General features: G+C 37.6%; 1 protein-coding gene across 1 annotated transcript in view; it reads right to left on the reverse strand.

Moving 5' to 3' along the window:
- ZSWIM6 (zinc finger SWIM-type containing 6) overlaps positions 1-23,808 on the reverse strand; it is a 209,340-nt gene that overhangs the window by 15,342 nt on the left and 170,190 nt on the right. Inside the window, exons 5-8 of the mRNA XM_015101288.3 lie at positions 8,986-9,165; positions 4,046-4,222; positions 3,631-3,777; positions 439-585 (exon numbers count right to left, since the gene is read on the reverse strand). Of these exons, the coding sequence (XP_014956774.3) occupies positions 439-585; positions 3,631-3,777; positions 4,046-4,222; positions 8,986-9,165 (651 nt within the window). The remainder of the gene's footprint in view (positions 1-438; positions 586-3,630; positions 3,778-4,045; positions 4,223-8,985; positions 9,166-23,808) is intronic.

A 23,808-nucleotide genomic window follows, 5' to 3' on the forward strand; every position in this document is an offset into this window, starting at 1 on the left:
GTCTGGGTCACCAAAACCCACGAGGGCAACCACCACAGGCTAGATAATTAACTCTCCAAGCTAATCCAGTCATGGCGGCAGCAAAGGTACCAACCTTCTTCGCTGCCATATGATATATCCTTATTCTATATCTCTATGCTGGAAAACAGAAACGCAGATAAACTCTTAGATATACAATCACTGATTAGAAGGGAATGCGTATTTTTAGGTTCTTGATACATGCTGCCAACTGTCAACTCCAGGACTTTTCCCAGTTTGAGAAGCCTGCCTAGAAAGTGGGAGTCCCATTTCTGCTGACTGCTAGTCCTGTGAACTACATGGATTCATAAAAGAAACAGTGAAGAACAACGGCCAGTGGCGAATGCCATCCAGGGTTTGGGGGGGAAGCACATGAGGCAAACGTCAATGTTTTCATTGATTTTTATGTTTTATTTTTACCTGTAAAATCTGAGAACACAGGGAAGCTTTCGGCGTCAGTGTGGCAGGCTTCCATTAGGCTGCTGAAAAGTGTGCCCACGGGATCCAGGGGGTGTCCAACCCAGCCCTCCAGATTGGTTATTGAGGTTATGCTTTTATGGGGTAGCTCTGTGTAAGAAAAGAGAATTGAGATAAGAAGAGAAGTAGAGGAAAGAAACGCTTTACCATTTAATAGCAGCATCCTCACAATTAATGCTACATTCAATTCAAAATTCCTCTTTAATTAAAAAACAAGGTTTCGTAAAACCCCAACTTGTGAGCTATTTTAAGTTCTAAAGGGTCATCTGTGAATCAATATAAATGGTGTTAACTGCCCAGGAAAACTCTCAAACATCTATTTAATTCATGTCCAGAGTACTAGGTTGACATTATTGTTTACACTATTAAATTACAATGTATGAGGAAAAATGAATTCCAACTTTTCACCTGAGAAGTTAAGGACAACTCTCCTCACCTCCTAGGAGTGGCTTTAAAGAGAACTAAGAATTCCCCCTGGAATTATCATTGGCTAACTAACTACAACTTTATTAAGAAGATATTCTTCTTACTGAGTCATCTAAAATAGAGTCTAAAGAGCAGCTATACTCTGGGTCAGACTTGAACTCCCCTATCACCTTACAAGAATCTTCCTTATCATGGATATGTAAGCCATTTAAGAGAGAAACTTTTCCACAAAGGGGAACTACAACAGAAGGTAACATAATTTGGATGGAATGTATCCTTTTCATTTTCTTCAGGGAATGTTAGAACTTTAAAATTCTCAAGTTAGAGTGCTGAGAAAAGAGCTGCAAATACTTTAGGATATACTCCATTACTGTAAACAATGCAGTACTTTACATGTAAGTGTTTACTAAAATAATAAATAGTAGTAGTTTGTTCTTGAAGCAAAGTACAATAAAAACTACATATAATATAAAATAAACAAGAAAAATATTGGCTTGTAAATAGCTACAGAGCTAGTCCACCAAGTTCAATATTCCTTTATTAGTCTTCGGTTTTGGACTACCAACTATTAGTACATAAAAAAAAAATAAAAAAAAAAATAAAGCATGGCCTGGCACAATGTATTACAATTTATGGAAACTTGAGCACTAGATTCCTTGGAAGGGACTTTCCCTTCAGTTTCTGTCACTGATTTTTAATATACACAACCAGGATGAAAACAGAAACATGAGTACTACTCTTAGCAACAAGCTGGTCTGTCTGTCTGTCTCTCTCTCCATATGTGTGTATGTGTATTATACTTACTGTGGCAATCATTTAAAAACATATATAAATATGGAATCATGTTGTATACCTGAAACCAATGTTGTATGTCAATTATATCAATTTTTTTTAAAGTTGACATATGCCAAGTATTATTGAAAATGTACAAAATATTTTATTTACTAATCTTGGCCCCATAAGAAAGAACTGCTACAGCAATTTGGAATTGTAACAGTACAAAAACACTTATTATCTGAATATGGGCAAACAAAAATAAAGTAGGGAAAGATATATAGATATGTAGTACTAGTAAAGAATAGTCTGAATTTAAAATTTTCATGATGTCAAGGATAAAAGAGAAACGAATCTGAGACCTCAAAGGCAGCTATTAATACCTTAACGTGTGTTTCAACTTAATCTACATGAACTAACATTTTTACATTTTGTATTTCTTAGATATTGTAACATTTAAATTAAATTCATTTAAAAAACATTTTTTAGTAAAGAGCAATAAAGTAAAGTTTCAAAACTCCAAGAGCAAGCTGTCCTGTTGCAGTATAAAAAATACTTTGTTCTCTCTTAGCCTATTTTTATCCTTTTTACTTTTTACTTTTCAGAAGTAAACGCCTCTTGGCCATATATTGTATGTGTTTAGGTGAAGGGAGAGACTTCAGAAAAATTTTGCAAAGGGCCAAACAACATATTCTGCAAATATATCTGGTAGCCAATGATGATAAGAACATGACAAACCGGACAAAGCAATGACTTTCAGGGATATGGCATTCCGGTCCTATCTGAGCTCCCCCTTTTTTGGCTCATGTGGTAACTTTGGAACTTTCTTTCATCAAAAAATGACAGTTAGTTAACATTTTTAATACTTTTAATATAAAGGATATAAAATATTACAACAGTCTAATCTCCAGCCCACTTCAACTTTTGATAATTTTCAGCTATACGCTAGATATGTGTATAATTGCCCAAGGAATAATAAAAAAAAATAAGCCCCCCCAAAAAAAATCACAACTAAAACTACTTCTCTCTGAGTAAGATATAAAATTCCAGAGTGAAAAGAAAACAATCATACCAAAGAAAAATTAAAAAGATCTACATGTACAGAAGAAAAAGAAGCACATGGATTAATCAGAGAAAGCATTGTATTTCTTTCTTCTGATCAGGGCCTTATGCATGTACTATAACTCTGTTGCAATTATTATTACTAAGTAATGCTTATTTAAAATTTAAAAGATTCATAAACTGAGACAAAGAGGAGTTAAATATGTTCTGTCAGTTGACAGCTCATCAAAGGTTATTTACAGAATCTAAAAAATCCAGGAGTTCTATTTGGTCACTTTAAATACACATCATGTCCTGATGTACAAGTTATTACAATTAAAATGTTTTACAGTGCTTCTATATTATGTGAGGAAATAACTAGTTTAATCTTTCAACTCCAGGAGACAAGTTCTCAACTGGCCACAGTCCACAGATAAGGTCAAGTCAATGCCTAAGGTCTCCAGCCGGGACCTCTTGCCAGGATTCAAACATAGGCAGTCTACCACTGGAGCCTTTATTGTCACAGTTAAAACATTTCTTCACAGAATGAAATATATCTGGTTAACTCGCATTTTAGGTAATTTAGATATGCTACATAACTCAAACAGTAAAAAAAAACAAAAAACAAACAAAAAAAACCTTAAAAAATTAACTTAGGAAACTAAGAAACAAAAAATAAACAAACTTATGTTTCACAACATTCAACCAGAGAGGGAAAATGCCTAAAACTTGTCACAGATTAGCTGGCCATTAAACATTTCAAAAGAGCGGTGAGTGAAGCCAGCGCCACGGCTCTAATTGTAGAAGCTCTCTCCCCACCAAAGAGCACGAAACCGAGTGGCATTATCACCAAGAGCCCCATTCCAGTGGAAACCAACTCCTCCACACAGTCACCTTTCTTCTGAGTTCGGAACACTTCCAGCTGCTTCTGTTGCTGTCGTCTCAATGTGTTAACAATAGCTATTGCTAGTCTCAGTGCTTCTCTCGGGTACCCATGAGAACGTAACGCGTCCACTCGCGCACAGGCTGTAGGAACGTGTTCTAAAACAGAAAGTGAAGGGGGGAAAGTTGCCATTACCAGATATATCTACAAAAACAGGATGTAACAGTAAGATGTTTCCCCCAAAATACCATTACAAAGACACAAGAAACCATTTCTGAACTTGGATTTGAATGAAAAACTCCTATTGCCAAGCATTCATCCATCTCCCATTGAATCCCTCAACTCTCCACCTCCCACTCCAGTAATGCTATAGAAACTAAACAAAGAAGTAAGTCATGGAAATGTCTTTCCGGTTTGGCCACTTACCATGCCAGAGGGGCCACCCGCGGGAGTCAAAGAGGGAGTTTTCAGTGTCGTCATGGTAACAGTAGTTGGTGTATAGGTCACTGCTGATAATGTGCTGCAAGTGGCTATCCTGCCAGTGGAGATCGCATGCCTCGATGGCTCGGGTGAACACTGTCCGATGTGGCCTGTTCGATGAATCTGTTTTTTCCACAATTCAGAAAGCTGTATCAGCTATGATTCACACGTCAATAAATCAGTTTCATACCATACCATTCTGTGGCCAGATGTTCATGAACACACCCACACAGACTGTCCTGCACCCTAAGCAGAAGGATGGAGGGTGAATAGTCTCATGTCCTAAGTACTAGGAGGCGAATCAGCCCAAAGAGCCACCATTCATTCTCTTGTTTTATCAAACACACACACTCTGCAGCCATCAAAGCTAAGGTTAAAGGCGTCCTGCAAAAAGAATTGTCACGTCTAGTTTCCATGCCAAATACACTCAGAGGAGGCACTCAGCACAAAAATCACAGGAAAACTCACTGCTCCCCATTTCTGAGGTGCTGTGGTGGGCTGCCCTGATGGGATCAACAGACACTATGCAAGAGATGAGACACCAGCCATGGAACCTTTCAGGAAGATGCAATCAGCCTTTAAAAATATGCAGAAGGGTTGTGCTTTTGGTTGTATTTTTTAACTATATTGTGCGGTTTTGCACAATTAAAATTATTATGCTTCTTGGGATATAATGATGAAATGGCACTTTATATCCCAAAGGGCATAAATGCATATATTTAACATTTCACAAAGCCACACAACATAGCTACAAAACAAACCAGCGCACTTACCTTGCCCTACAGGCTGCCTCCTGACTCCCGTGCAGGTTCCATGACTGGTGTGATGTCCCCAGCATAGTGTATGCCGGGGCATCACAAAAGAGCAGAAGCACACACTCCGAAGAGGGTTCAAGTTTCAGGACCTGACGGAGAAAAGAAATGTTTGGGGAATAAAGGATATTCTTACCCCAACTTCTGGGATTATTCAGTTCTTCTGGAAAACATGGTTCAAATTCTACCTGCCCTCCCAGCCCTTGGGTCCCGAACTCCAGACTTACCTTCAACTGTGGCACAAACCTTAGAAAGAGCCTCAACTGACAATCAGGGTAACAAACTATTTTTATTTATGGATGCTTTATTTAACTCAAGTATCACCCCTCACTGTTCTGAGACTTAACTAAATGATAAGTAAAATCTGGAGCTTCCTTAGTTGGTAAAGTGTCATCTTCCTGTCCTTGGAGCTTTGGCTAAGCACAGACACAAAGGAAATCATAAAAATCAAAACACACCTGAATCAAGAAAAGCTCTGAAAACTTATCCAGACCAAACCCTCTATTCTGCTGATGGAACTGAAAATCGAGAGACGTAAAGTGACTTGCCAAGGTCACACACCCAGGCAATGGCAGTCAAGATCAAAACACAGATAACCTCACTCCAAATTCAGCTATGTCAGCTGTTCTGAAAGGCTTTTGAATGGTCTTTAACAGAAAGAGACATTACTTCAGCTTGGTCTCAGGTGGACTTAGACAGCTGTACTTGAATGGCAGACATATCAAAATGCATGGATGACCGACAATTTGAGAGGCATAAACACTGATGTATCTGTTCTGGCCCCTGCCCAGACTGCCTGTTAGGAGCAGACAGTGTACTCTTTGCAGATGGGGAGCGAGAACCTTGTATTTCATAGCCTTTGGAACCTACCAGGGCTTTTTTGCAGACCAGAATAAATATAAAGAAACTGATTCCATTACTTCTTACAGTCAGTCAATCAAATATTCCAAAATCCAAATCACACATAAGTGTTAAGTGGCTGTGCAATTTCATTTAACTCAAATCACAGAAACAGAATTTAAAATTAAAAGAAGACTTTAAAAGAGCAACTTAGTATTATGCACACACTAAGAGAATGAAAGTCCTATCTGTCTACTTAATCCACTGTGGTATCAATTCCATTAAACAAATTAAAATCTTAACTTTTCATGTTTTTATGTGACTGTAAGATCATAGACATACATAGAAGACACACACCAGACTTTTTACAGTGTTTGGCTCTTAAGAGATCAATAATACCAATTGTAACAAAAAAGAACCTAAATACTGTTTAAAAGAAAACATAAGATATAAAGCTCTGTAATAGCACAGAAACAAAAAAATGTACAGAGACAATGACTTTAAAAATTTGATTTAAGTATCAAAATTATGGTCAAATTTTTTTTTTTTCCCCCTGCCACACAGCACGTGGGATCTTCATTTTCCCAGCCAAGGATCGAAACTGCATCCTCTGCAGTGGGAATGTGGAGTCGTAACCACTGGACAACCAGGGAAGTCCTGGTCAGTTTTTTTTTTTTCTTTTTTTCTGGTCAATTTTTATCTTAGCTATCTTATGTTTTAAAATTTCTGTAATAGCATAGAAAACAGAGAAACAGATGACCTTAAATGGTTAGGTAGCTCAGGTGGCAGAGTAGGAGAAGTAAAGGGTACACATTCTAGTATTCTTGCCTGGAAAATCCCATGGACCGAGGAGCCTGGCAAGTTACAGTCCATGGGGTCCAAGAGTTGGACACGACTTAGCGACGAAATCATCATCAGCTGGTAAAAAATCCACCTGCAATGCAGGAGACCCCAGTTCGATTCCTGGGTCAGGAAGTTCCCCTGGAAAAGGGAATAGGCTACCCACTCTAGTATTCTCAGGCTTCCCTGGTGGCTCAGAGGGTAAAGAATCCACCTGCAATGTGGGAGACCAGGTTCAATCCCTGGGTTGGGAAGATCCCTTGGAGAAGGGAAAGGCTACCCGCTCCAGTAATTCTGGCCTGAAGAATCCCATGGACAGAGGAGCCTGGTGGGCTACAGTCCATGGGGTTACAAAGAGCTGGACACAACTTAGCAACTAAGCACGCACACATATAAAATAACATTAGTTTTTTCAATCAAAAAAGATGAAATTTAAAAAGGCTCCCATTCAGGTATATTTAAAAAATAAACACTACTCTAAGGGTGTGGATTCTAATGCTGTCAATTAATTCTAACAAATAATCTCAGCGAAGACAGGGCCTGACTTGCGCTTCACATTCATTCTGATGTGCAAACACATGCAATTCTGCCTGAGGTCTGACCATGTGCACCCTGCATCCACCTGCATGGCTGCTGGGCTCTGTGGGCCACCAAAGGCTCTCCGCTAGCCAGTCTGCTCAGCCCTCCAGCAGAAGCACTGCAGGCAGAGCACCAGAGCCTCTCTGTAGGGTTGTCTCTTCTGCCAGCCCCTCTGGAGAATACGGGTATTCTAAAAGAAGGAGCCCCAGTGCCTTGGGGCACAGCAGCCATAAATACTGCCCTTAGAAACTAGTCCTGACTGCATATCCCTGGGTCAAACCATAAATGAAACTGTTTTATCTGGAGGTTGGACCACTTCCTAAGAAGTTTTCTAAAGCCTATGGAACAGTGAAGTTTAACCAAGGGGAAAGTAACCAAATGGAAAGTAAAAGTACACTGTAAAATGTTAGGATGGCAACCACGAAGAAGCCTCTAAATATAATAAAGTCAAGAAGAGATCAAAGATATATTGCCTATGTAGATGTAAGCATCCTTTTCCTAGCAATGGAAGACAATAAATGTTGAATTGTTAAATTTGAAAATTCTGAGCCTCTACAAAAAAACTTGGGGTATAAGAGGTAGATTTATTTTCTTTGAAATTATTAAATAAAATCATCATGGGCAATAAAGATGTGACAGATTTCAAATACTGAATTCCCAAGGCAAATATCTCTAGACAAAGGAGAGCCAGACAATCATCCTTCCCAAGGCCTGAAACCTCTTTTTGATTGGACAAGTCCCTATGGAATAATACATATTATTTTCTCTCTCTGTAGAGACAGAAAACACTGTGCTAACATCACATTTCATACTCAGCACTGTCCAGCTCTTTCTAGGAGTACCAACTACAGATGGAACCCGCACACACTGAAAGACAGTCTTTTCCTGAATCCTCCTGACGTCATTTAACTCCCATCTTGCATATATCATAAATTTAAAGTCTTTCACATTTTCTCAAAAAAGGGGGAGCAGCAGCACAAAATTCCACAAGAACAGTGACAGTGAATGACAGTTTTATTTGCAAGAATTAACTAAATATTTGGATGTGAAAGGAGAAAATCTGTCAGTAGCTAGCAGGGACAATGAGGGCAAGAAAGACTTTTTATAAGATGAGAAAGACTTGACCTGAATGGGTGGGTCCAATAGAGAAAGAGAAACTTTAAAAAAAAAAAACCACAAGAAACAGCAGAGAAATGAGAGAGAGAGGTACTTAAGAGGATATCTGGAAATGCCTGGGAGCGTTAGCTGCCAACGACTGGAGGGTACTATTAGCCTACAGTAGGTGGGAGCAAGTATGCTAGACAGTCCTTTCACAATAAAGAATTTTCCTGGTCTGAATGCCAGCAGCCCATTCCCCTGTAGTCCCAGGAGTTAAATGTTTACTTGCTACATTCTAAAACTAAGAATTTTTAACTGATTGCATAGCATAGTATCCCAAATAAGAACTGACCAACACATAGAATAACAGTTCCTCAGGTCTCTCAATAATTTTGTTGTACACAGTAATTCACTACCCCCTATAACATTTTTTTTTAAAAATTCAAACTAAATAATTAGTACACAATTTTAACACATACTAGTAAATGTTAAGTATTACATCCATCTGTATTCTGAGAATATGAAAAAATATCATAGATCTTGCATAAAAATTAAAACACACACACACACATTCACATCAAAACATTAAGTCCATGAGTTATAGTAAGTTCTTAAATGAGTAAAATAATGTTTCCAAATTTACTGTAAGTTACCGTTATAACCACAGATACACAATTAAGTAGGTACAAAATGAGCAGATTATCACTGTGGACTCACCTTGGTTGGCATTTGCACCCTGAGGCAGAGCATTGGTTAAGTTGGGTAATTCACTGCCATGATTTCCATCTTCCCATGGACAGACATCAACACCATTCCACTTTTTTAGCTGTTTTAGCCAACTGGCCTTCTGCTCCAACTTGCAGTGGGGATTTAAAACTATACACATCCACAGAGCACCTAATTTAACGGGAGAGAGGAAAGTAAATTTTTTAAAATTTACAAATGTTCAATCCTAATAGTTAATGCTAAGTCATTTCAAAATAGACCCAAGTCTGCATTTTTATAATGCAATTTTACCTTAGTCCAAGCAACAAATCTCAGAGAGAGGTCAATGTAAAGAGGACAACAGAGCCCAAATTTGAACCAAAGAAGCCGACTACTGTTACACATAAAGATGAGAGATATTTCAAAGGTGATTTTAATCACCTTCCTACTTGTGTGACATTTTAGATGAAAGTCAATTCAGAATTCAAACTTAAGGACCAATTTCTTACTTTAATTTACAAGGAGAGTTTATTCATGGGTGCTTTAATAAACTACTTTAAATGGTTCTTCTGTACAAAAAGTAAATTTATTCCTAAGATTACCTTTTTACAATAAAATCATAAAGGTTTAACAATGGATACCAATAAACTATTTCCTAGTCTCCTTATAAGCATTTCCAGCTTTGTTATGCCTGTTCATTAGTATATGTATCTATGTATCAACAGACCTTTCAAAAATAAAATTTACTTAAATATACTTCCCTAAATGATTTAACTAGTAACTAATCTTTATATAAATGAAATCACTAAGTTTGTCTTTTTGTGAATGAAACCATTCAACATTTATCAAAAGTTCACTTGCTTTAAAACGAAAAGACAACCTATGGCCTCAGATAAAATATTTGCAAACAATGTGATGAATAAGGGCTTAATTTCTAAAATACATAAATATCTCATAGAGCTCAATATTTTAAAAAATCTCAATTAAAAAAATGGGCAAAAGACCTAAATAAACATTTCCTCAAAGAGAACATACAGATGGCCAGCAGGCAAGTGAAGAGATTCCAGCATTGCTAATCCTCAGAGAAACGCAAATCAGAGTTATAATGAAGCATCATTTCACATGGGTCAGTATGGCTGTCATCTAAAAGTCTACCAAAAAACACTTGCTAGAGAGGGTGTGGAGAAAAGGGAGCCCTCCTACTCTGTTGCTGAGAATGTTCCCTGGAGGCTCAAGTGAAGCATCCGCTTGCAATGGAGGAGATCTGGGTTTGATTGCTGGGATGGGAAGATCTCCTGGAGAACCGAATGGCTACCCACTCCAGTATCCCTGCCTGGAGAATTCCAGACAGAGGAGCCTGGTGGGCTACAGTCCATGGGGTCACAAAGGGTCAGACACGACTGAGTGACTAACTATGGAGAACAGTATGGAGGTTCCCTAAAAAACTAAAAATAGGGTTAACATATATGATCCTGCAATCCCATTCCTGGGCATATACGTGGAAAAGACAAAATCCCTAATTGAAAAAGGCATATATAATAGACAAGACATGGAAGTAACCTAAGTAACCATCAACAGATGAGTGGATAAAGAGGATGTGATACATACACACACACACACACACACACACACACACATACACATATATATACATACTTATATAATACATACATACATGCACACAAAGGAATATTGAAAAAAAGAATGAAATAATTGTTGTTTGCAGCAACATTGATGGATCTAGAGTCTATCATACTAAGTGAAGTAAGTCAAAGAAATGTTATATGGTAACACTTAGATGTGGTATCTAAACAGTATTATAAAGAAACTTAACTTACAAAATAGAAACAGATTCACAGACATAGAAAACTTAATTACCAAACAGAAAAAGAGGGAGGGATAGATTAGGAGTATGGGACTAACAAGCTATACACTACCATATGAAAGATGAAATGAAAGTTGCTGAGTCGTGTCCAACTCTTTGCGACCCCTTGGACTATACAGTCCATGGAATTCTCCAGGCCAGAATACTAGAGTGGGTAGCCTTTCCCTTCTCCAGAGGATCTTCCCAATGCAGGGATTGAACCCAGGTCTCCTGCATTGCAGGCGGATTCTTTACCAGCTGAGCCACAAGGGAGGCCCAAAGACAGCCCAGGAACAGGGATGGGGGATGCAAAAGGACAGGGAAGCAAGAGGAATGGGGGCAAGTCCCCCTCCGAAGATGTCTGCTGGCCCAGTTTTCTGCAGCTGTGATCAGGCAGGGCGCAGAGGTGTGTGACCCCAGGGCCAGCAGAGCTACTGTGTGTGAAGCTGAGCCACTCCGAGGCAACATGGGCTTCGAGCCCCACACAGATGGGGCCCCTGTGTACAGCATGAGCCTTTCTCCCAAGTCAGGAGGTTTATTGTTGAGAAGACATCCGTGATGATCGACGGAAGACCGCCTGGCTGAGGTCGCAATCTAATGGTGGATCCTAGGAACACGGAACACTGAGTGTCCCAGGTGGGGCTTCTAATACTGACGACCACAAACTGGGGGCGGCAAGGAAGCTTAAAATAATACTAATCGATTCTCTCCCAGTTCTGGGGGCCAGAAGTCTAAAGTCAAGTTGTCAGCAGACCCGGGCTCTCGAGGAGTGTCACTCCCAGCTCTTCCAGTTTCTGGGGCTCCAGGTGTTCCTGGGTTTGTGGCTGCATCCCCCCAGCCTCTGCCTCCTCAACACACGGCCTCCTCCATACACTACCATATATAAAACAGATAAACAGTATGAATCTAACTGTATAGCACAGGGAACTGCAGTCAAATATCTTATAAATACCTTAATGCAAAATAATGGAATATGTATGTATGTTTTTGATTACATATATATATACATATAAAACCAAACCACTTTACTATATACCTGAAAGTAACCCAGTATTTTAAAGCAACTATATTTCAATAAAAATGTTCACTTGTTTTTCAAAGGAAAAGCCATAACGAATTTAGAAGGCATATCTCATAATTTGAAAAAGTAAGGTACTGATAAATTTATCACTGCTTTCTACATTTTCAAAAAGGTAGCTAATTCAAGCAAATATTTCAGTTTTAAAAGTTTTAAGTTTCGTGAATTCCCTGGTGGTCCCAAACTTCCAGTGCAGGGGGAATGGGCAAGATCCTACAAGCCACACTGTGTAGCCACCAAAAAAAAAAAAAAAAAAAAATTCAAATTTTACTTTATTAATTTCAAAACAAGACAGATACCAGTACTTCGATGCCATTCACAACACTTTTTCTTTGAAAAAGTGAATCTGTGTTAAGCAGTTGTGTTAACCAAGTGAATGATAAAGGTAACAATGGTCTGTTTTTTGCTTGTACAAAAGAGATACTTTACATTCTTTCATACTTAAAATTAGCAAGTTCTTCATTTAAAGAATCTGATATTTAAGTATCAAATAATGTCTGATATTTATATCAAAATGTTTGATATTTATATCAGAAAATAAACATGGCTACAACCTAAGCCACAGGTGTTTACAATTTACATTTCTATATTTTAAAATGCCAATCAGAAACAAAATGTGATAGGATCAAGATGAAGTAAAGCCCATTATGGCTTATCTCTTCCCATAATTACAACTAAAAACTGGATGAAGTTTAAAAAACTAATAAAAAAAGTATAAAAAGCTGAAAAATAAACAACAGCAAGTGGTTTGTGGAAATAAAACTAGACTGTAAAAAGGGAAACCCCTTGCCACTCAGAAACTAGACAGGGAGACCCTTGAAAATCCGGTACGAAAACAGGCTCAAGTGCTCTCACACCTCAGGTACCTGAGACTGACCCAGTACAGCAGACCACCACCCAAGAAGGGGAGCCTCACGGTCTGGATATACCCAACTGGCTGCACGCTTCAAAAAAAATAGAAATTTCTCTGGAGGATGATAACAGGACCTTGACTCTTATGATATTTAAAATATTCAGGATCTAAAATTACTTGGTTTACAAAGAAAAAAGGGAAATGTGATCAATTCCAAAGGGAAAAACAATGAACCAGATGTTAGAATTATCAGCAACTTTATGCAACCATTATAATTATGCTCCATCAGATGAAAAGAAAGAAAGAAAGTGAAGTGGCTCAATCATGTCCGACTCTTTGCAACCCCATGGACTGTAGCCTGCCAGGCTCCTCCACCCATGGGATCTCCAGGCAAGAATACTGGAGTGGGTAGCCATTTCCTTCTCCAACTAATAGAACTAGTAGATAGAAAATTAGCAAGAGTAAAGAACACCTAAAATAACACTATCAACAACAATCTAATTGACATTTACAGACATGCCACTTAACATCAGTAGAGAAAAAACAAAACTAAATCCTATATTTTCTAAAATGCATAGAGAATATTTACAACATTTATACACAGAACATTCATAGTCCATATTTTGGGCCATAAAACAAATGTTGACAAATATTAAAGAAATGAAACTATACAAAGTATAAACCAGTAACAAGAAGATATTCAGAAAAATCCCAAAATATCTGGGAATTAACACACTTCTAAATAATTAATGAGTAAAAGAAATCACAAAAGAAAACAGAAAATACATTGTTCTGAATGAAAATGCAAACAAAATATTTCAAAATTTGTGATGTACAGCTATAAAGAGTTTAGAAAGACAATTACCGTATTAAATACTTATACTGGAAAAGGAGAGAAGATTCAAACCAATAATCTAAATATCCAACTTAAGAAACTAGAAATAGAATGAGAAATCAAAGCCAAAGCAAGCAGAAGGAAGAAAACAGCAGATCAGCAATCAATTAAATGGAAAACCACCCCCTAAATTTTGTTTAATGAAACCAAAAGCTAGTTCTTTAAAACGATGAATTAATCAGTCTGACTAAAAGAAAGAAAAGACAAACTATGAGTATCAGGAATTAAAAAAGGGTACATCACTGAAGATCCTAGAGACCTTAAAAAGGTTCATAGAGGAATACTATGAACAACTTTATGCCCATAAATTCTATTAGATGAAATGGACAAATTCCTTGAAAAATCACAAACTATCACAGTTCTCTCAAGAAAAATAATAACTAGAATAGCTTTAAATTAAAAACTCCAACAATGCAAGTCTAGATGTTTCCCTGGAAAATTCTACCACCGTAAAGAAAGAAAGAACACCAATTCTATAAAATATCTTCTAGAAAAAAGAAGAAAGGGAATGGTTTTCAATTTATATTATGAGGCCAGCACTGCCCTGATATCACCGGACACACACCCCCAAAAAAACCAAGTAAATATTACTACATAAATAAAATAAAACACTGCAACAAAATATTAGTAAATCTAATTAAGAAATACATGGAAAAGAAAATTGATCTATAGGTTCAACATAACCCTACTCATAACCCCAGCAGACATCTGTGTACATACTGATAAAAACAGATAGAGAATAACCAAACAATTTAAAGAACAAAAAATCTGGAGGTCTCCCCAGCACCTGAGAACTGCTAACAGATTAAGAGTAATCAAGAGAGTACACTACTGTGAAACAAGTACATATATCATTGTAAAGATCAATTCAAGGTTCAAAGTCAATTCAATGAAGAAGAGATAATTCTTTTCATAACTAGTGCTACAACAATTGGATATTCACATAAAATGTACTTATATCTATAATGTACAGTTTTAAAATAAATCTATAATACACAGTTTGTTAAAAAATTAACTCAATTAACTTACTAAAAATTAACTCAAAATGGATCATAGACTGCAGCCCATCAGGCTCCTCTGTCCATGGAATTTCCCAGGCAAGCATACTCGAGTGGGCTGCCATTTCCTACTCCAGGGGAATCTTCCTGACCAGGGATTGAACCTGCAGCTTTTGTGTCTCCTGCATGGCAGGTGGGTTCTTTACCCCTAGCACCACCTCGGGAGCCCAACTATCAAACTTCTGGAAAACATTTTTGTGACCTTAACACTAGGCAGAGATAATCTTATATAAATATCAAAGCATACTTATGAAAGATAAGCTTTATCAAGTGGATTTCATCAACAATAAAACTTTTTGTGTTATTAAAAAAAAAACAATACAAAGAGAATGAAAAGACAAGCCATAGATGGGGAGAAATATGTACAAATCATGTATCTGACAAAGAACTTGTATCTAGAGTATGTAAAATCTGCTGAAAACTCATCAAGAAAATCAGTAATTCTAGCACAAGTGGGCAAAAAAAAAATTGGAAAAAAAACACTTCACTAAAGAAGATACACAGATGGTTGAGAACTTCCCTGGTGGTCCAGTGGTTAGGAACCCACCTGCTAATGTAAGGGATATGGGTTCAATCCCTCATCCAGGAAGATTCCACGTGCTGTGGGGCAACTACACCCATGTGCCACAACTACTAAGCTTGCTCTGGAGCTCACATTCCACATCTACCAAAGCTCATGTGCCCTGGAGCCCCGCTCTAGCACAGGAGAAGTCACCACAGTGAGGGGCCCGCACGCTGCAACTAGAGAGTATTTTCTACTTGCTGCAACTAGAAAAAGCCTGCACGCAGCGATGAAGACCCAGCAAAACTAAATATGTAAATTTTTTAAAAAGATACACAGATGGAAAACCGCTGATGAAAACATGCTAAACATCATTAATCATTATGAAAACGGAAACTGTTGCAGATGATAGGATACTATACATAAAAAATCCTAAGGATACCACCAGAAAACTACTAGAGCTCATCAATGAATTCAGAAAAGCTGCAGTGTATAAAATTATTATACAGACTTGCTACCTTTCTATACACTAGCAATGAACTATCAGAAAGAGAAATTAAGGAAGCAGTCTCATTTGCTGTCACATCAAAAAGAGTAAAATATCTAGGAATAAAGCTACCTAAAGATGTAAAAAGGACTTCCCTCATGGCTCAGATGGTAAAGAATCAACATGTGAAGTGCAGTGAAGTCATTCAGTCGTGTCCGACTCTTTGCAACCCCATACACTATAACCTGGAAAAGGCAATGGCAACCCACTCCAGTGTTCTTGCCTGGAGAATCCCAGGGACGGAGGAGCCTGGTGGGCTGCCGTCTCTGGGGTCGCACAGAGGTGGACACGACTGAAGAGCCTTAGCAGCAGCAGCAGCAGCAGCAGACTATAACCTACCGGGCTCCTCTATCCATGGGATTTTCCAGGCAAGAGTACTGGAGTGGGTTGCCATTTCCTTCTCCAGAGGATCTTCCTGACTCAGGGATCGAACCTGGGTCTCCCGCATTGTAGGCAGATGCTTTATCGTCTGAGCCACCCAAAACCCCAGCAGGCATCTGTGTACATACTGACAAAAACGGATAGAGAACAACCAAACAATTTAAAGAAAAAAAAACTGGAGGTCTCCCCAGCCCTGGGTCGGGAAGCTCCCCTGGAGAAGGGAATGGCTACCCACTCCAGTATTCTTGCTTGGAGAATTCCATGGACAGAGGAGTCTGGCGGGCTATAGTCTGTGGGGTTGCAGAGAGCTGGACAAGACTTGAGTGACTACCACTTTCACTAAAAAGGTAAAAGACCTGTACTTGGAAAACTGTTAGAGGCTAATAAAGGTAATTGAAGATGATACAAACTGATGAAAAGACAGAACATGTTCTTGGATTGGAAGAATTCATATTGTCATATAGTCATTTTTGACTATACTCCCAAAGGCAATCTACAGATTCGATGCAATCCCTATCACAATTCCAATGGCTTTAGTATAAAAACACAAAAGACTCCAAAGAGCCAACACAATCCCTGACTTCAGACTATACTATGAAGCTACAGTAATCAAAACAGCATGGTACTGATATAAAAACCAGACACACAGATCAATGGTACAGAGTAGACAGTCCAGAAATAAAACCTATGCACTTATGGCTAATCTACACCAGAGGAGGCAAGAATATAAAATGTAGAGAAGACAGTCTCTTCAGTTACTGGTGCTTGGAAAACTAGACAGCTACATGTGAAAGAATGAAATCAGAACCTTCTCTAACGCTATATACAAAAATAAACTCAAAATGGATTAAAGACCTAAATGTAAGACTGGAAACCATGAAACTTCTAGAGGAAAATACAGGCAGAACATTCTCTGACATAAATCATAGCAGTATTTTTGGGGGGATCTTTCTCCTAATGCAAAGGATATAAAAGCAACAATAAACAAATGGGACCTAGCTGAACTTCAAAGTTTTTGCACAGCAAAGGAAACCATTGACAAAACAAGAAGACAACCTACTGAATGCAACAGAATATTTACAAATGATGAGATCAATACGGGGCTAATAGGTAGCATATATAAACAGCTCATACAGCTCAACATAAATATAACAAACAACTTGATTAAAAAATGGCTACAAGAACTGATTAGGCATTTCTCCAAAGAAGACATGCAGATGGCCAACAAACATATGAAAAGATGTTCAGTAGTACTAATCATCAGAGAAAGGCAAATCAAAACTATAATGAGATACCATCTTGCATTGTCAGAGTGGCTATCATCAAAAAGAACACAAATATGTAGCAAATGGTGTCGAGGATGTAGAGAAAAAAGAACTGGCATATACTGCTGGTGGGAAAACAGACTGGTGGAACACTATGGAAAATGTTTATTAATAGTATGGAGGTTTCTCAAAAAAACAAAAATAGAACCACCATATGATCTAGCAATTCCACTCTTGGCTATTTATCTGAAAGAAAACAAAAACACTAATTCAAGAAGCTATATGCACCCTAACGTTCATAGCAGCATTATTTACAATTGCCAAATATGGCATCAACAAGATAAGTCCATCAACAAAAGAATGGATAAAGATGTATATATACATAGAATGGAATACTGCTCAGCCATAAAAAAGAATGGCATCTACAATTGCCATTTGTAGATGGTAAAGCATCTGTCTACGATGTGGGAGACCCGGGTTCAATCCCTGGGTTGGGAAGATCCCTTGGAGAAGGAAATGGCAATCCACTCCAGTACTATTGCCTGGAAAATCCCATGGACAGAGGAGCCTGGTAGGCTATAGTCTGTGGGGTTGCAGAGAGTGAAGGTGAAGTCTCTCAGTCGTGTCCAACTCTTTGTGACCCCATGGACTGTAGCCTACCGGGCTCCTCTGTCCATGGGATTTTCCAGGCAAGAGTACTGGAGTAGGGAGCCATTTCCTTCTCCAGAGGATCTTCCCGACCCAGGGCTCAAACCCAAGAATGTCTATAGCAGTTCTATTTGTAAATGCAAAAGACTGTAAAAAACCTGAACATCCTTCAACTGGTGAATGGAAGAACAAACTTTGTATATTCATATAACAGGCTACTACTTAGCAACAAGAAACAGACCACTGAAATACAAGTAACAACTCAAATGCACTATACTAAGTGAAGGAAGCCAGAATCAAAAGCGTACATATGTGCACACACAAGTACACACACTTTATTATTCCATTTATATGACGCTTTGGAAAAGGCAAAACTAAAGGGACAGAGTGGGCTACCAATGCTAGGGACAGGGAGTAGGTGATGAATTGATTATTAAAAAAAAATGGTGTGAGGCAATTTTGGGAGGCGATACAAGCATTCCACATCTTCACTGATCACAAGGCTCTATGCTTTTGTCTAAACTCAAAATTGCACACTAAAAGTTTCAGGTGTATAAATTTCAGGTGTATGCATGCTCCAGTTAAAGCATCTATTTTACAGTATAGTTAAGAATTTTACTGTATGTAACAAAAATATTTTTAAATTGCTAATTAATATATGGATCAAACAATTTTATCTATTGGTACGCAAAGTCCTAGTTATGAGAGCCCTCTCTGCAGGATTTCTCTACAAGTCAATGGACATCAGTATCTTATTAACTATGCATTTCCTGTGCCGAGAACCAGAAAAATCAGCTTCAAATGAAACATGACTACATAAAACATGACCACACACTGTCACAAAGCAAGGGACAAATCAAAGTAGTATCTAAAGAACCTGTAAGTGACAGCTTTCCCTATGGCACCCCACTGGAAAATGAGATACAACTTTACCAGGCTTTAGATTTTGAACTGATGGACAACATAACAACACAAACACAAAAAGATACATGGTAATAATTAAATCTAATGAATGCTATATACTGAATCAAAAATTAGCATTTCTACTTATAAAGCTATACTGAATTCATTTTCTAAATCATAAAATTATCTTTTAAAAATGAAATTATAGTATTCAACAGATGTTTCAGAATTAAGAACTTTTCATATTTTTCTGCAAAGATGTGTTTTAATATTATAAATCTACTACTCTTAAATGAACATCAAATAAAACTAAAATAAAAAAAGTTTCTCTAAAATAGAGAGCAGTGGGAAGTTGCTGTTTAACAATGGAAGCTCAACCCGGTGCTCCAGGACAACCTTGAGGAGTAGGATGGGGAGGGTGGGAGGGAGTCCGAATGGGTGGGGACACAGGTATCCTTATGGCCGATTCACACTGCTGTATAGCGAAACCAACGCAACACTGTAAAGCAATTATCCTCCAATCAAAAAAAGAAGGAGTTAAAGCAAAAAAAAAAAAAAAAAACCTGCTCTGAAAGATGTGTTGTGAGACTAGAAATTTCATTATCAGGTTGTTAGTAAAGAATCAAGGTCACGTGTAAAAGGGCAACCAAGTAAATTAATACTGACAAATAATATGATATAAATGTCTATCCAAAGTAAGTTTACTTTTAATGGGCCTATTTTGTAATTTTAGAATTCTGTATTTCTTTCCTTCTGTGTGAACTGTAATTTATTTTGGAAATCAGCCTAAAAGCACCCACACGCCAAATAAAAGTAGAAGAGTTAATTCTGAATTAAATCCAAAAACCATATATCTTAACATATATATGTATCTCAAATCTACTGTTTTTCACATTCAATTTCTTTTTCTTTTTAAAGATATAAGTGCAATACAAAGTTTTTAAAATAGAATCAAAAACCAAATTTATCCTAAGCACTGTGTGGTTTTTCTGAAGTAACTCAAAGATAAAATTAGGGAAATACTAATCGATGTATACAATGCTGAAGGACTGATTGACTTGCCTATGAAGGATGTGACAAGGTGATAAGGATCCAATGAGCTTCACTTTCACTTGGTGAAAACTCAGAATTTATAGAAGCTAGCACAATACTGACAAAGCATATAGTTACACTTTTGAAAAAAGTTCCTTTGAGGAAATAAATGTAGGAATACCAATTACAACTTTAATTAAATAATCATTATTATCACTAATAGTCACCATTTCTTGGGTGCCTATCATGTGCTATAGGCCCTATATTAAGGGCTTTACAAATGTTTTTCATTAACTTACTACAATAATCCTTTATGATCAGAAATAATATACCTACATTAAAGATGAGAAAACTAAAATGCAAACGGATTACAAGATCTTAAAAACAAAATGTTAAATACTCTTGAAAACTTTCAACAATGATTTCTATGATTTGAGGAAAACTTATAGCTATAAAACTGGATTTTCATGCTTACATTTCTCTAATAAGAAAATTTCTGTTGCAGAATGAGAAAAAAAAAAAATTTAAAGCCAAGCCTTTATTAAATTGCCACTTACATTCCTTTATTGCTCACCTCCCTAAAGAGAGGTTTCATCTTGAAAGGATGTTCTTAATGTTAGATTCAGGTTCAGAGCTATAATAGATATGGTCTTTTATCTGAACAGTCACCACTACAAAAGCTGTAATTAGCCTTAATAACCAAGTTAACCAAATTGAGTAAGTCATCCGCCAAATTTTATTAATTTAGAGTCCCACTTTGAGCATTTATCTCCTTCCCTTCCAACACACTCCTGAAACATTTGTAGCTTTAAAAATAAAGCTCTTTGATGATTAAACACTTCATTCTGCTGTCCCTCAGAAATATAAAGCCTTTTTAAAGGACTCAACCAAAAACAGGACAGAGTACTCAGCAAAACTTAGCATTTCCAGCACCTAGCAGACAACCCAGCATCTAGAAAGTATTGCTGGTTCTTTCAAAAAGGACACTTAATTATTTGCTATGAATTACAATGAAAACAAATTCAATACTTTTAAATTGCTTTCCTAGCTTCAATGCCTCAAAGTATATAAAAGCAATTATCAAATCGCTGGTGTGTGCATCTTTCAGTTTCTGAATTATCCATGGCACATTTCAGCTCCAGTTCAGTTTCTTCTCCACCACCCAGCATGCTTTTGCTCTCCTTTCCACTATTCCACCTAATCTGCACTCGGTGATCTCAGCAAAAAGAGGCACTGTAATCTACAAGCCAAAGGAAAGCCAAATGAGGAAGGCAGAGCCCTTGAGATGACGGAAAACAAAACCTTTTTTTTTTTCCTGCACAAGGTGAATGGTTCCAAACCATTCGGTGGTCTTAAATCTGTTTACATCCTATACTGACCCAAACAGGCAAATAACAAGGACAGAAATCACAGAGGCAGACGACAAATCCTCACAAAGGCCTTTTTAGTCAGTTTTGTATTTCATCAGTCACACTGTCAATGGACAAGCACACATGCTCCCAGCAAAAGAGGGTAACAAGAATTAATGAATTCTAAATGACCTGAAGGCCAGTTTTGTCCATCAAATTTTCGATGTACAACCATCATTTTGTCCCACATACCCAGTGTTTTACATTTCCAACCAGAAGAAATGTTTGATCAACAAACTTTGATCTGGAAAGGACAAGATATGGATTACCAGCCACAAGACCTTGGGCAAGGCCACTCTGTCTCTCTGTGGTGGCAGTCCCTGATTAAACAACAGGGTAGTAATTTCTACCTACTCTGTAGAGCTATTTACACTAATATGCGCAGAAATGTTCTGGAAATGCAGACCTCTACCCAGCACCAGAAGGTGCACTCCAGCACACCTCAGTGTAGACGACTCTGATGTGTGAGACTCAAAAGATGAAAACAGGATTGAAGGACTCCACTTGTGATTCTCTGAACACCCTTAAATATTTCTACATTTAGTAAAATGAAACAATTAAGAGCATATTAAACAAACAAGGTACCAGTGACATTAAACATTTAGGCTAATCATAACAGGTTATTGTGCCTAGTCACTTAGAGATCTGAGATGCTTCGGTAATTTTATCCTTGACTACATGAACAGAGGAGGCCTTTTTAAAACTGATTCCCAACGCTCCAGGGTTCTATAACATTTTCTCTGCCTGCGGCAACTCCATGCTGAAGGATGGGCATGGAGTGCAGTGCTGAGGTCTGAGCATTCTTCCCTCAGCCGCCCTTCCCCTCCCCCTCTTTCCTTAGCATCTTGGCCCAAACTCGCAGCTCACCCTGCCTCTTATAGTCAGTGCCTAGGGCTCCAGTCTTTTACTGGAACTCAAACGTTTTCAGAACCCAAATTCTTATTTTTGGAGAGGAAAAACCTGGATGCCAAACCAAGTGAAATTTGGTGTAAGAAGAACATGAAGGTGAGGGAAAAATACCTTAAAAGTATTAAAAATGGAGATCTACAATACTCTAGGATTGTTTTACACTATTTACTAGTAATACAGATTCAATTTTGACAAACATCCGACTTACTCCAACACAAGGGATAAAGTTAACTGAAATAACAGAACTTTGTTTTTACACATTATTTTATTCTACACTGCTAGAGATATTTGGTATTTGGAGGATAATCAAAAGAAGCAGTGTGAAGTATTGTAAGACACAGAATCACTGTTCTGGTTTTCTATTACTATGTAAACAACTACCCTAAACTTAATGGCTTAATATAACAATGTATCATTAAATTCTCTCCTTACTTTTCCTGTGTCCCAACACTGCCTCTCTATGTGGACAGTGTGGGATTTCTCATAGCATGGCAGCCTCATGATAGCCAGATTTTTTACATGAAAACTCGGGGCTTTAGAATAGAACCTTTTAAGAAACAGTAAGTAGATACTGCCAGACACTTAAGGACTGGGCCCAGAAACTGCCCAAACATCTGTCATAATTTGTTGATCAAATATCTACAAAAATGAGAAAACACAGACCCTACATCTCAATGAGAGAGTAGCAAAGCATCTGTGGCCACTGTAATCTATCACAATTACCAGGAAATAACTCTGCTAGATTACAAAATGGAAAAGTATTTACCAGTGGGTATGAGAATGTTGTTAGTTACAATTATCAAATCCAAACAAACCACTCAACATAAGAAAAGAGCTGGAAATCAAGCAAAAAACAAAAAAGGCACTATGCATAAAAGGTATCCCAACACATAATATTAAGTGCTGATTTGTATGTTAATTTCTATCCCTTCAAGAAAAATCCTAACAATATCATGTTACACGTGTTAAGTTTCTAAATAGAGTCTACATTTATTAATGTAAATGTACTTATTAATGTAAAACTACATTTAGTTTTACAATGTCTGTCTTTAGGGTACAAAGATCACTTCGTCTAGTTCAGCTAACATATTTCTAAAAGTGAATGGCACCTTTACTTACCACTTGCTGCTGCCATGTATTGAATACACTTCACACTAACCCTGTGAGAACTATTTTACATACATTATCACATTTCACCCTCACAGACTCACTTTGCAAATAACTAACTGGAGGTTCAGAGACAAGTGGAAATGGAGTGCTACTATTAAAGACAGGAAGCAGGGTTTATTACCAGGGCCCACATTCCCCTAAAACTAACATTCTTAAACACTATGGTGTTTAGCCCTCTGCCCAGACACATGGTCAAAAAGCACTTCTGCAAGTGAGGCTTGCTATGTGCAGTTAGCATATATGAATTCTAAGATTAATGACTTTAGTCTTTTGACAGAATCATTGATCCACTCCTCATATTTTAGCAGTATAGTACAAATG

Source organism: Ovis aries, chromosome 16 (assembly GCF_016772045.2).
Source record: "Ovis aries strain OAR_USU_Benz2616 breed Rambouillet chromosome 16, ARS-UI_Ramb_v3.0, whole genome shotgun sequence".
Taxonomy (NCBI): Eukaryota; Metazoa; Chordata; class Mammalia; order Artiodactyla; family Bovidae; genus Ovis; species Ovis aries.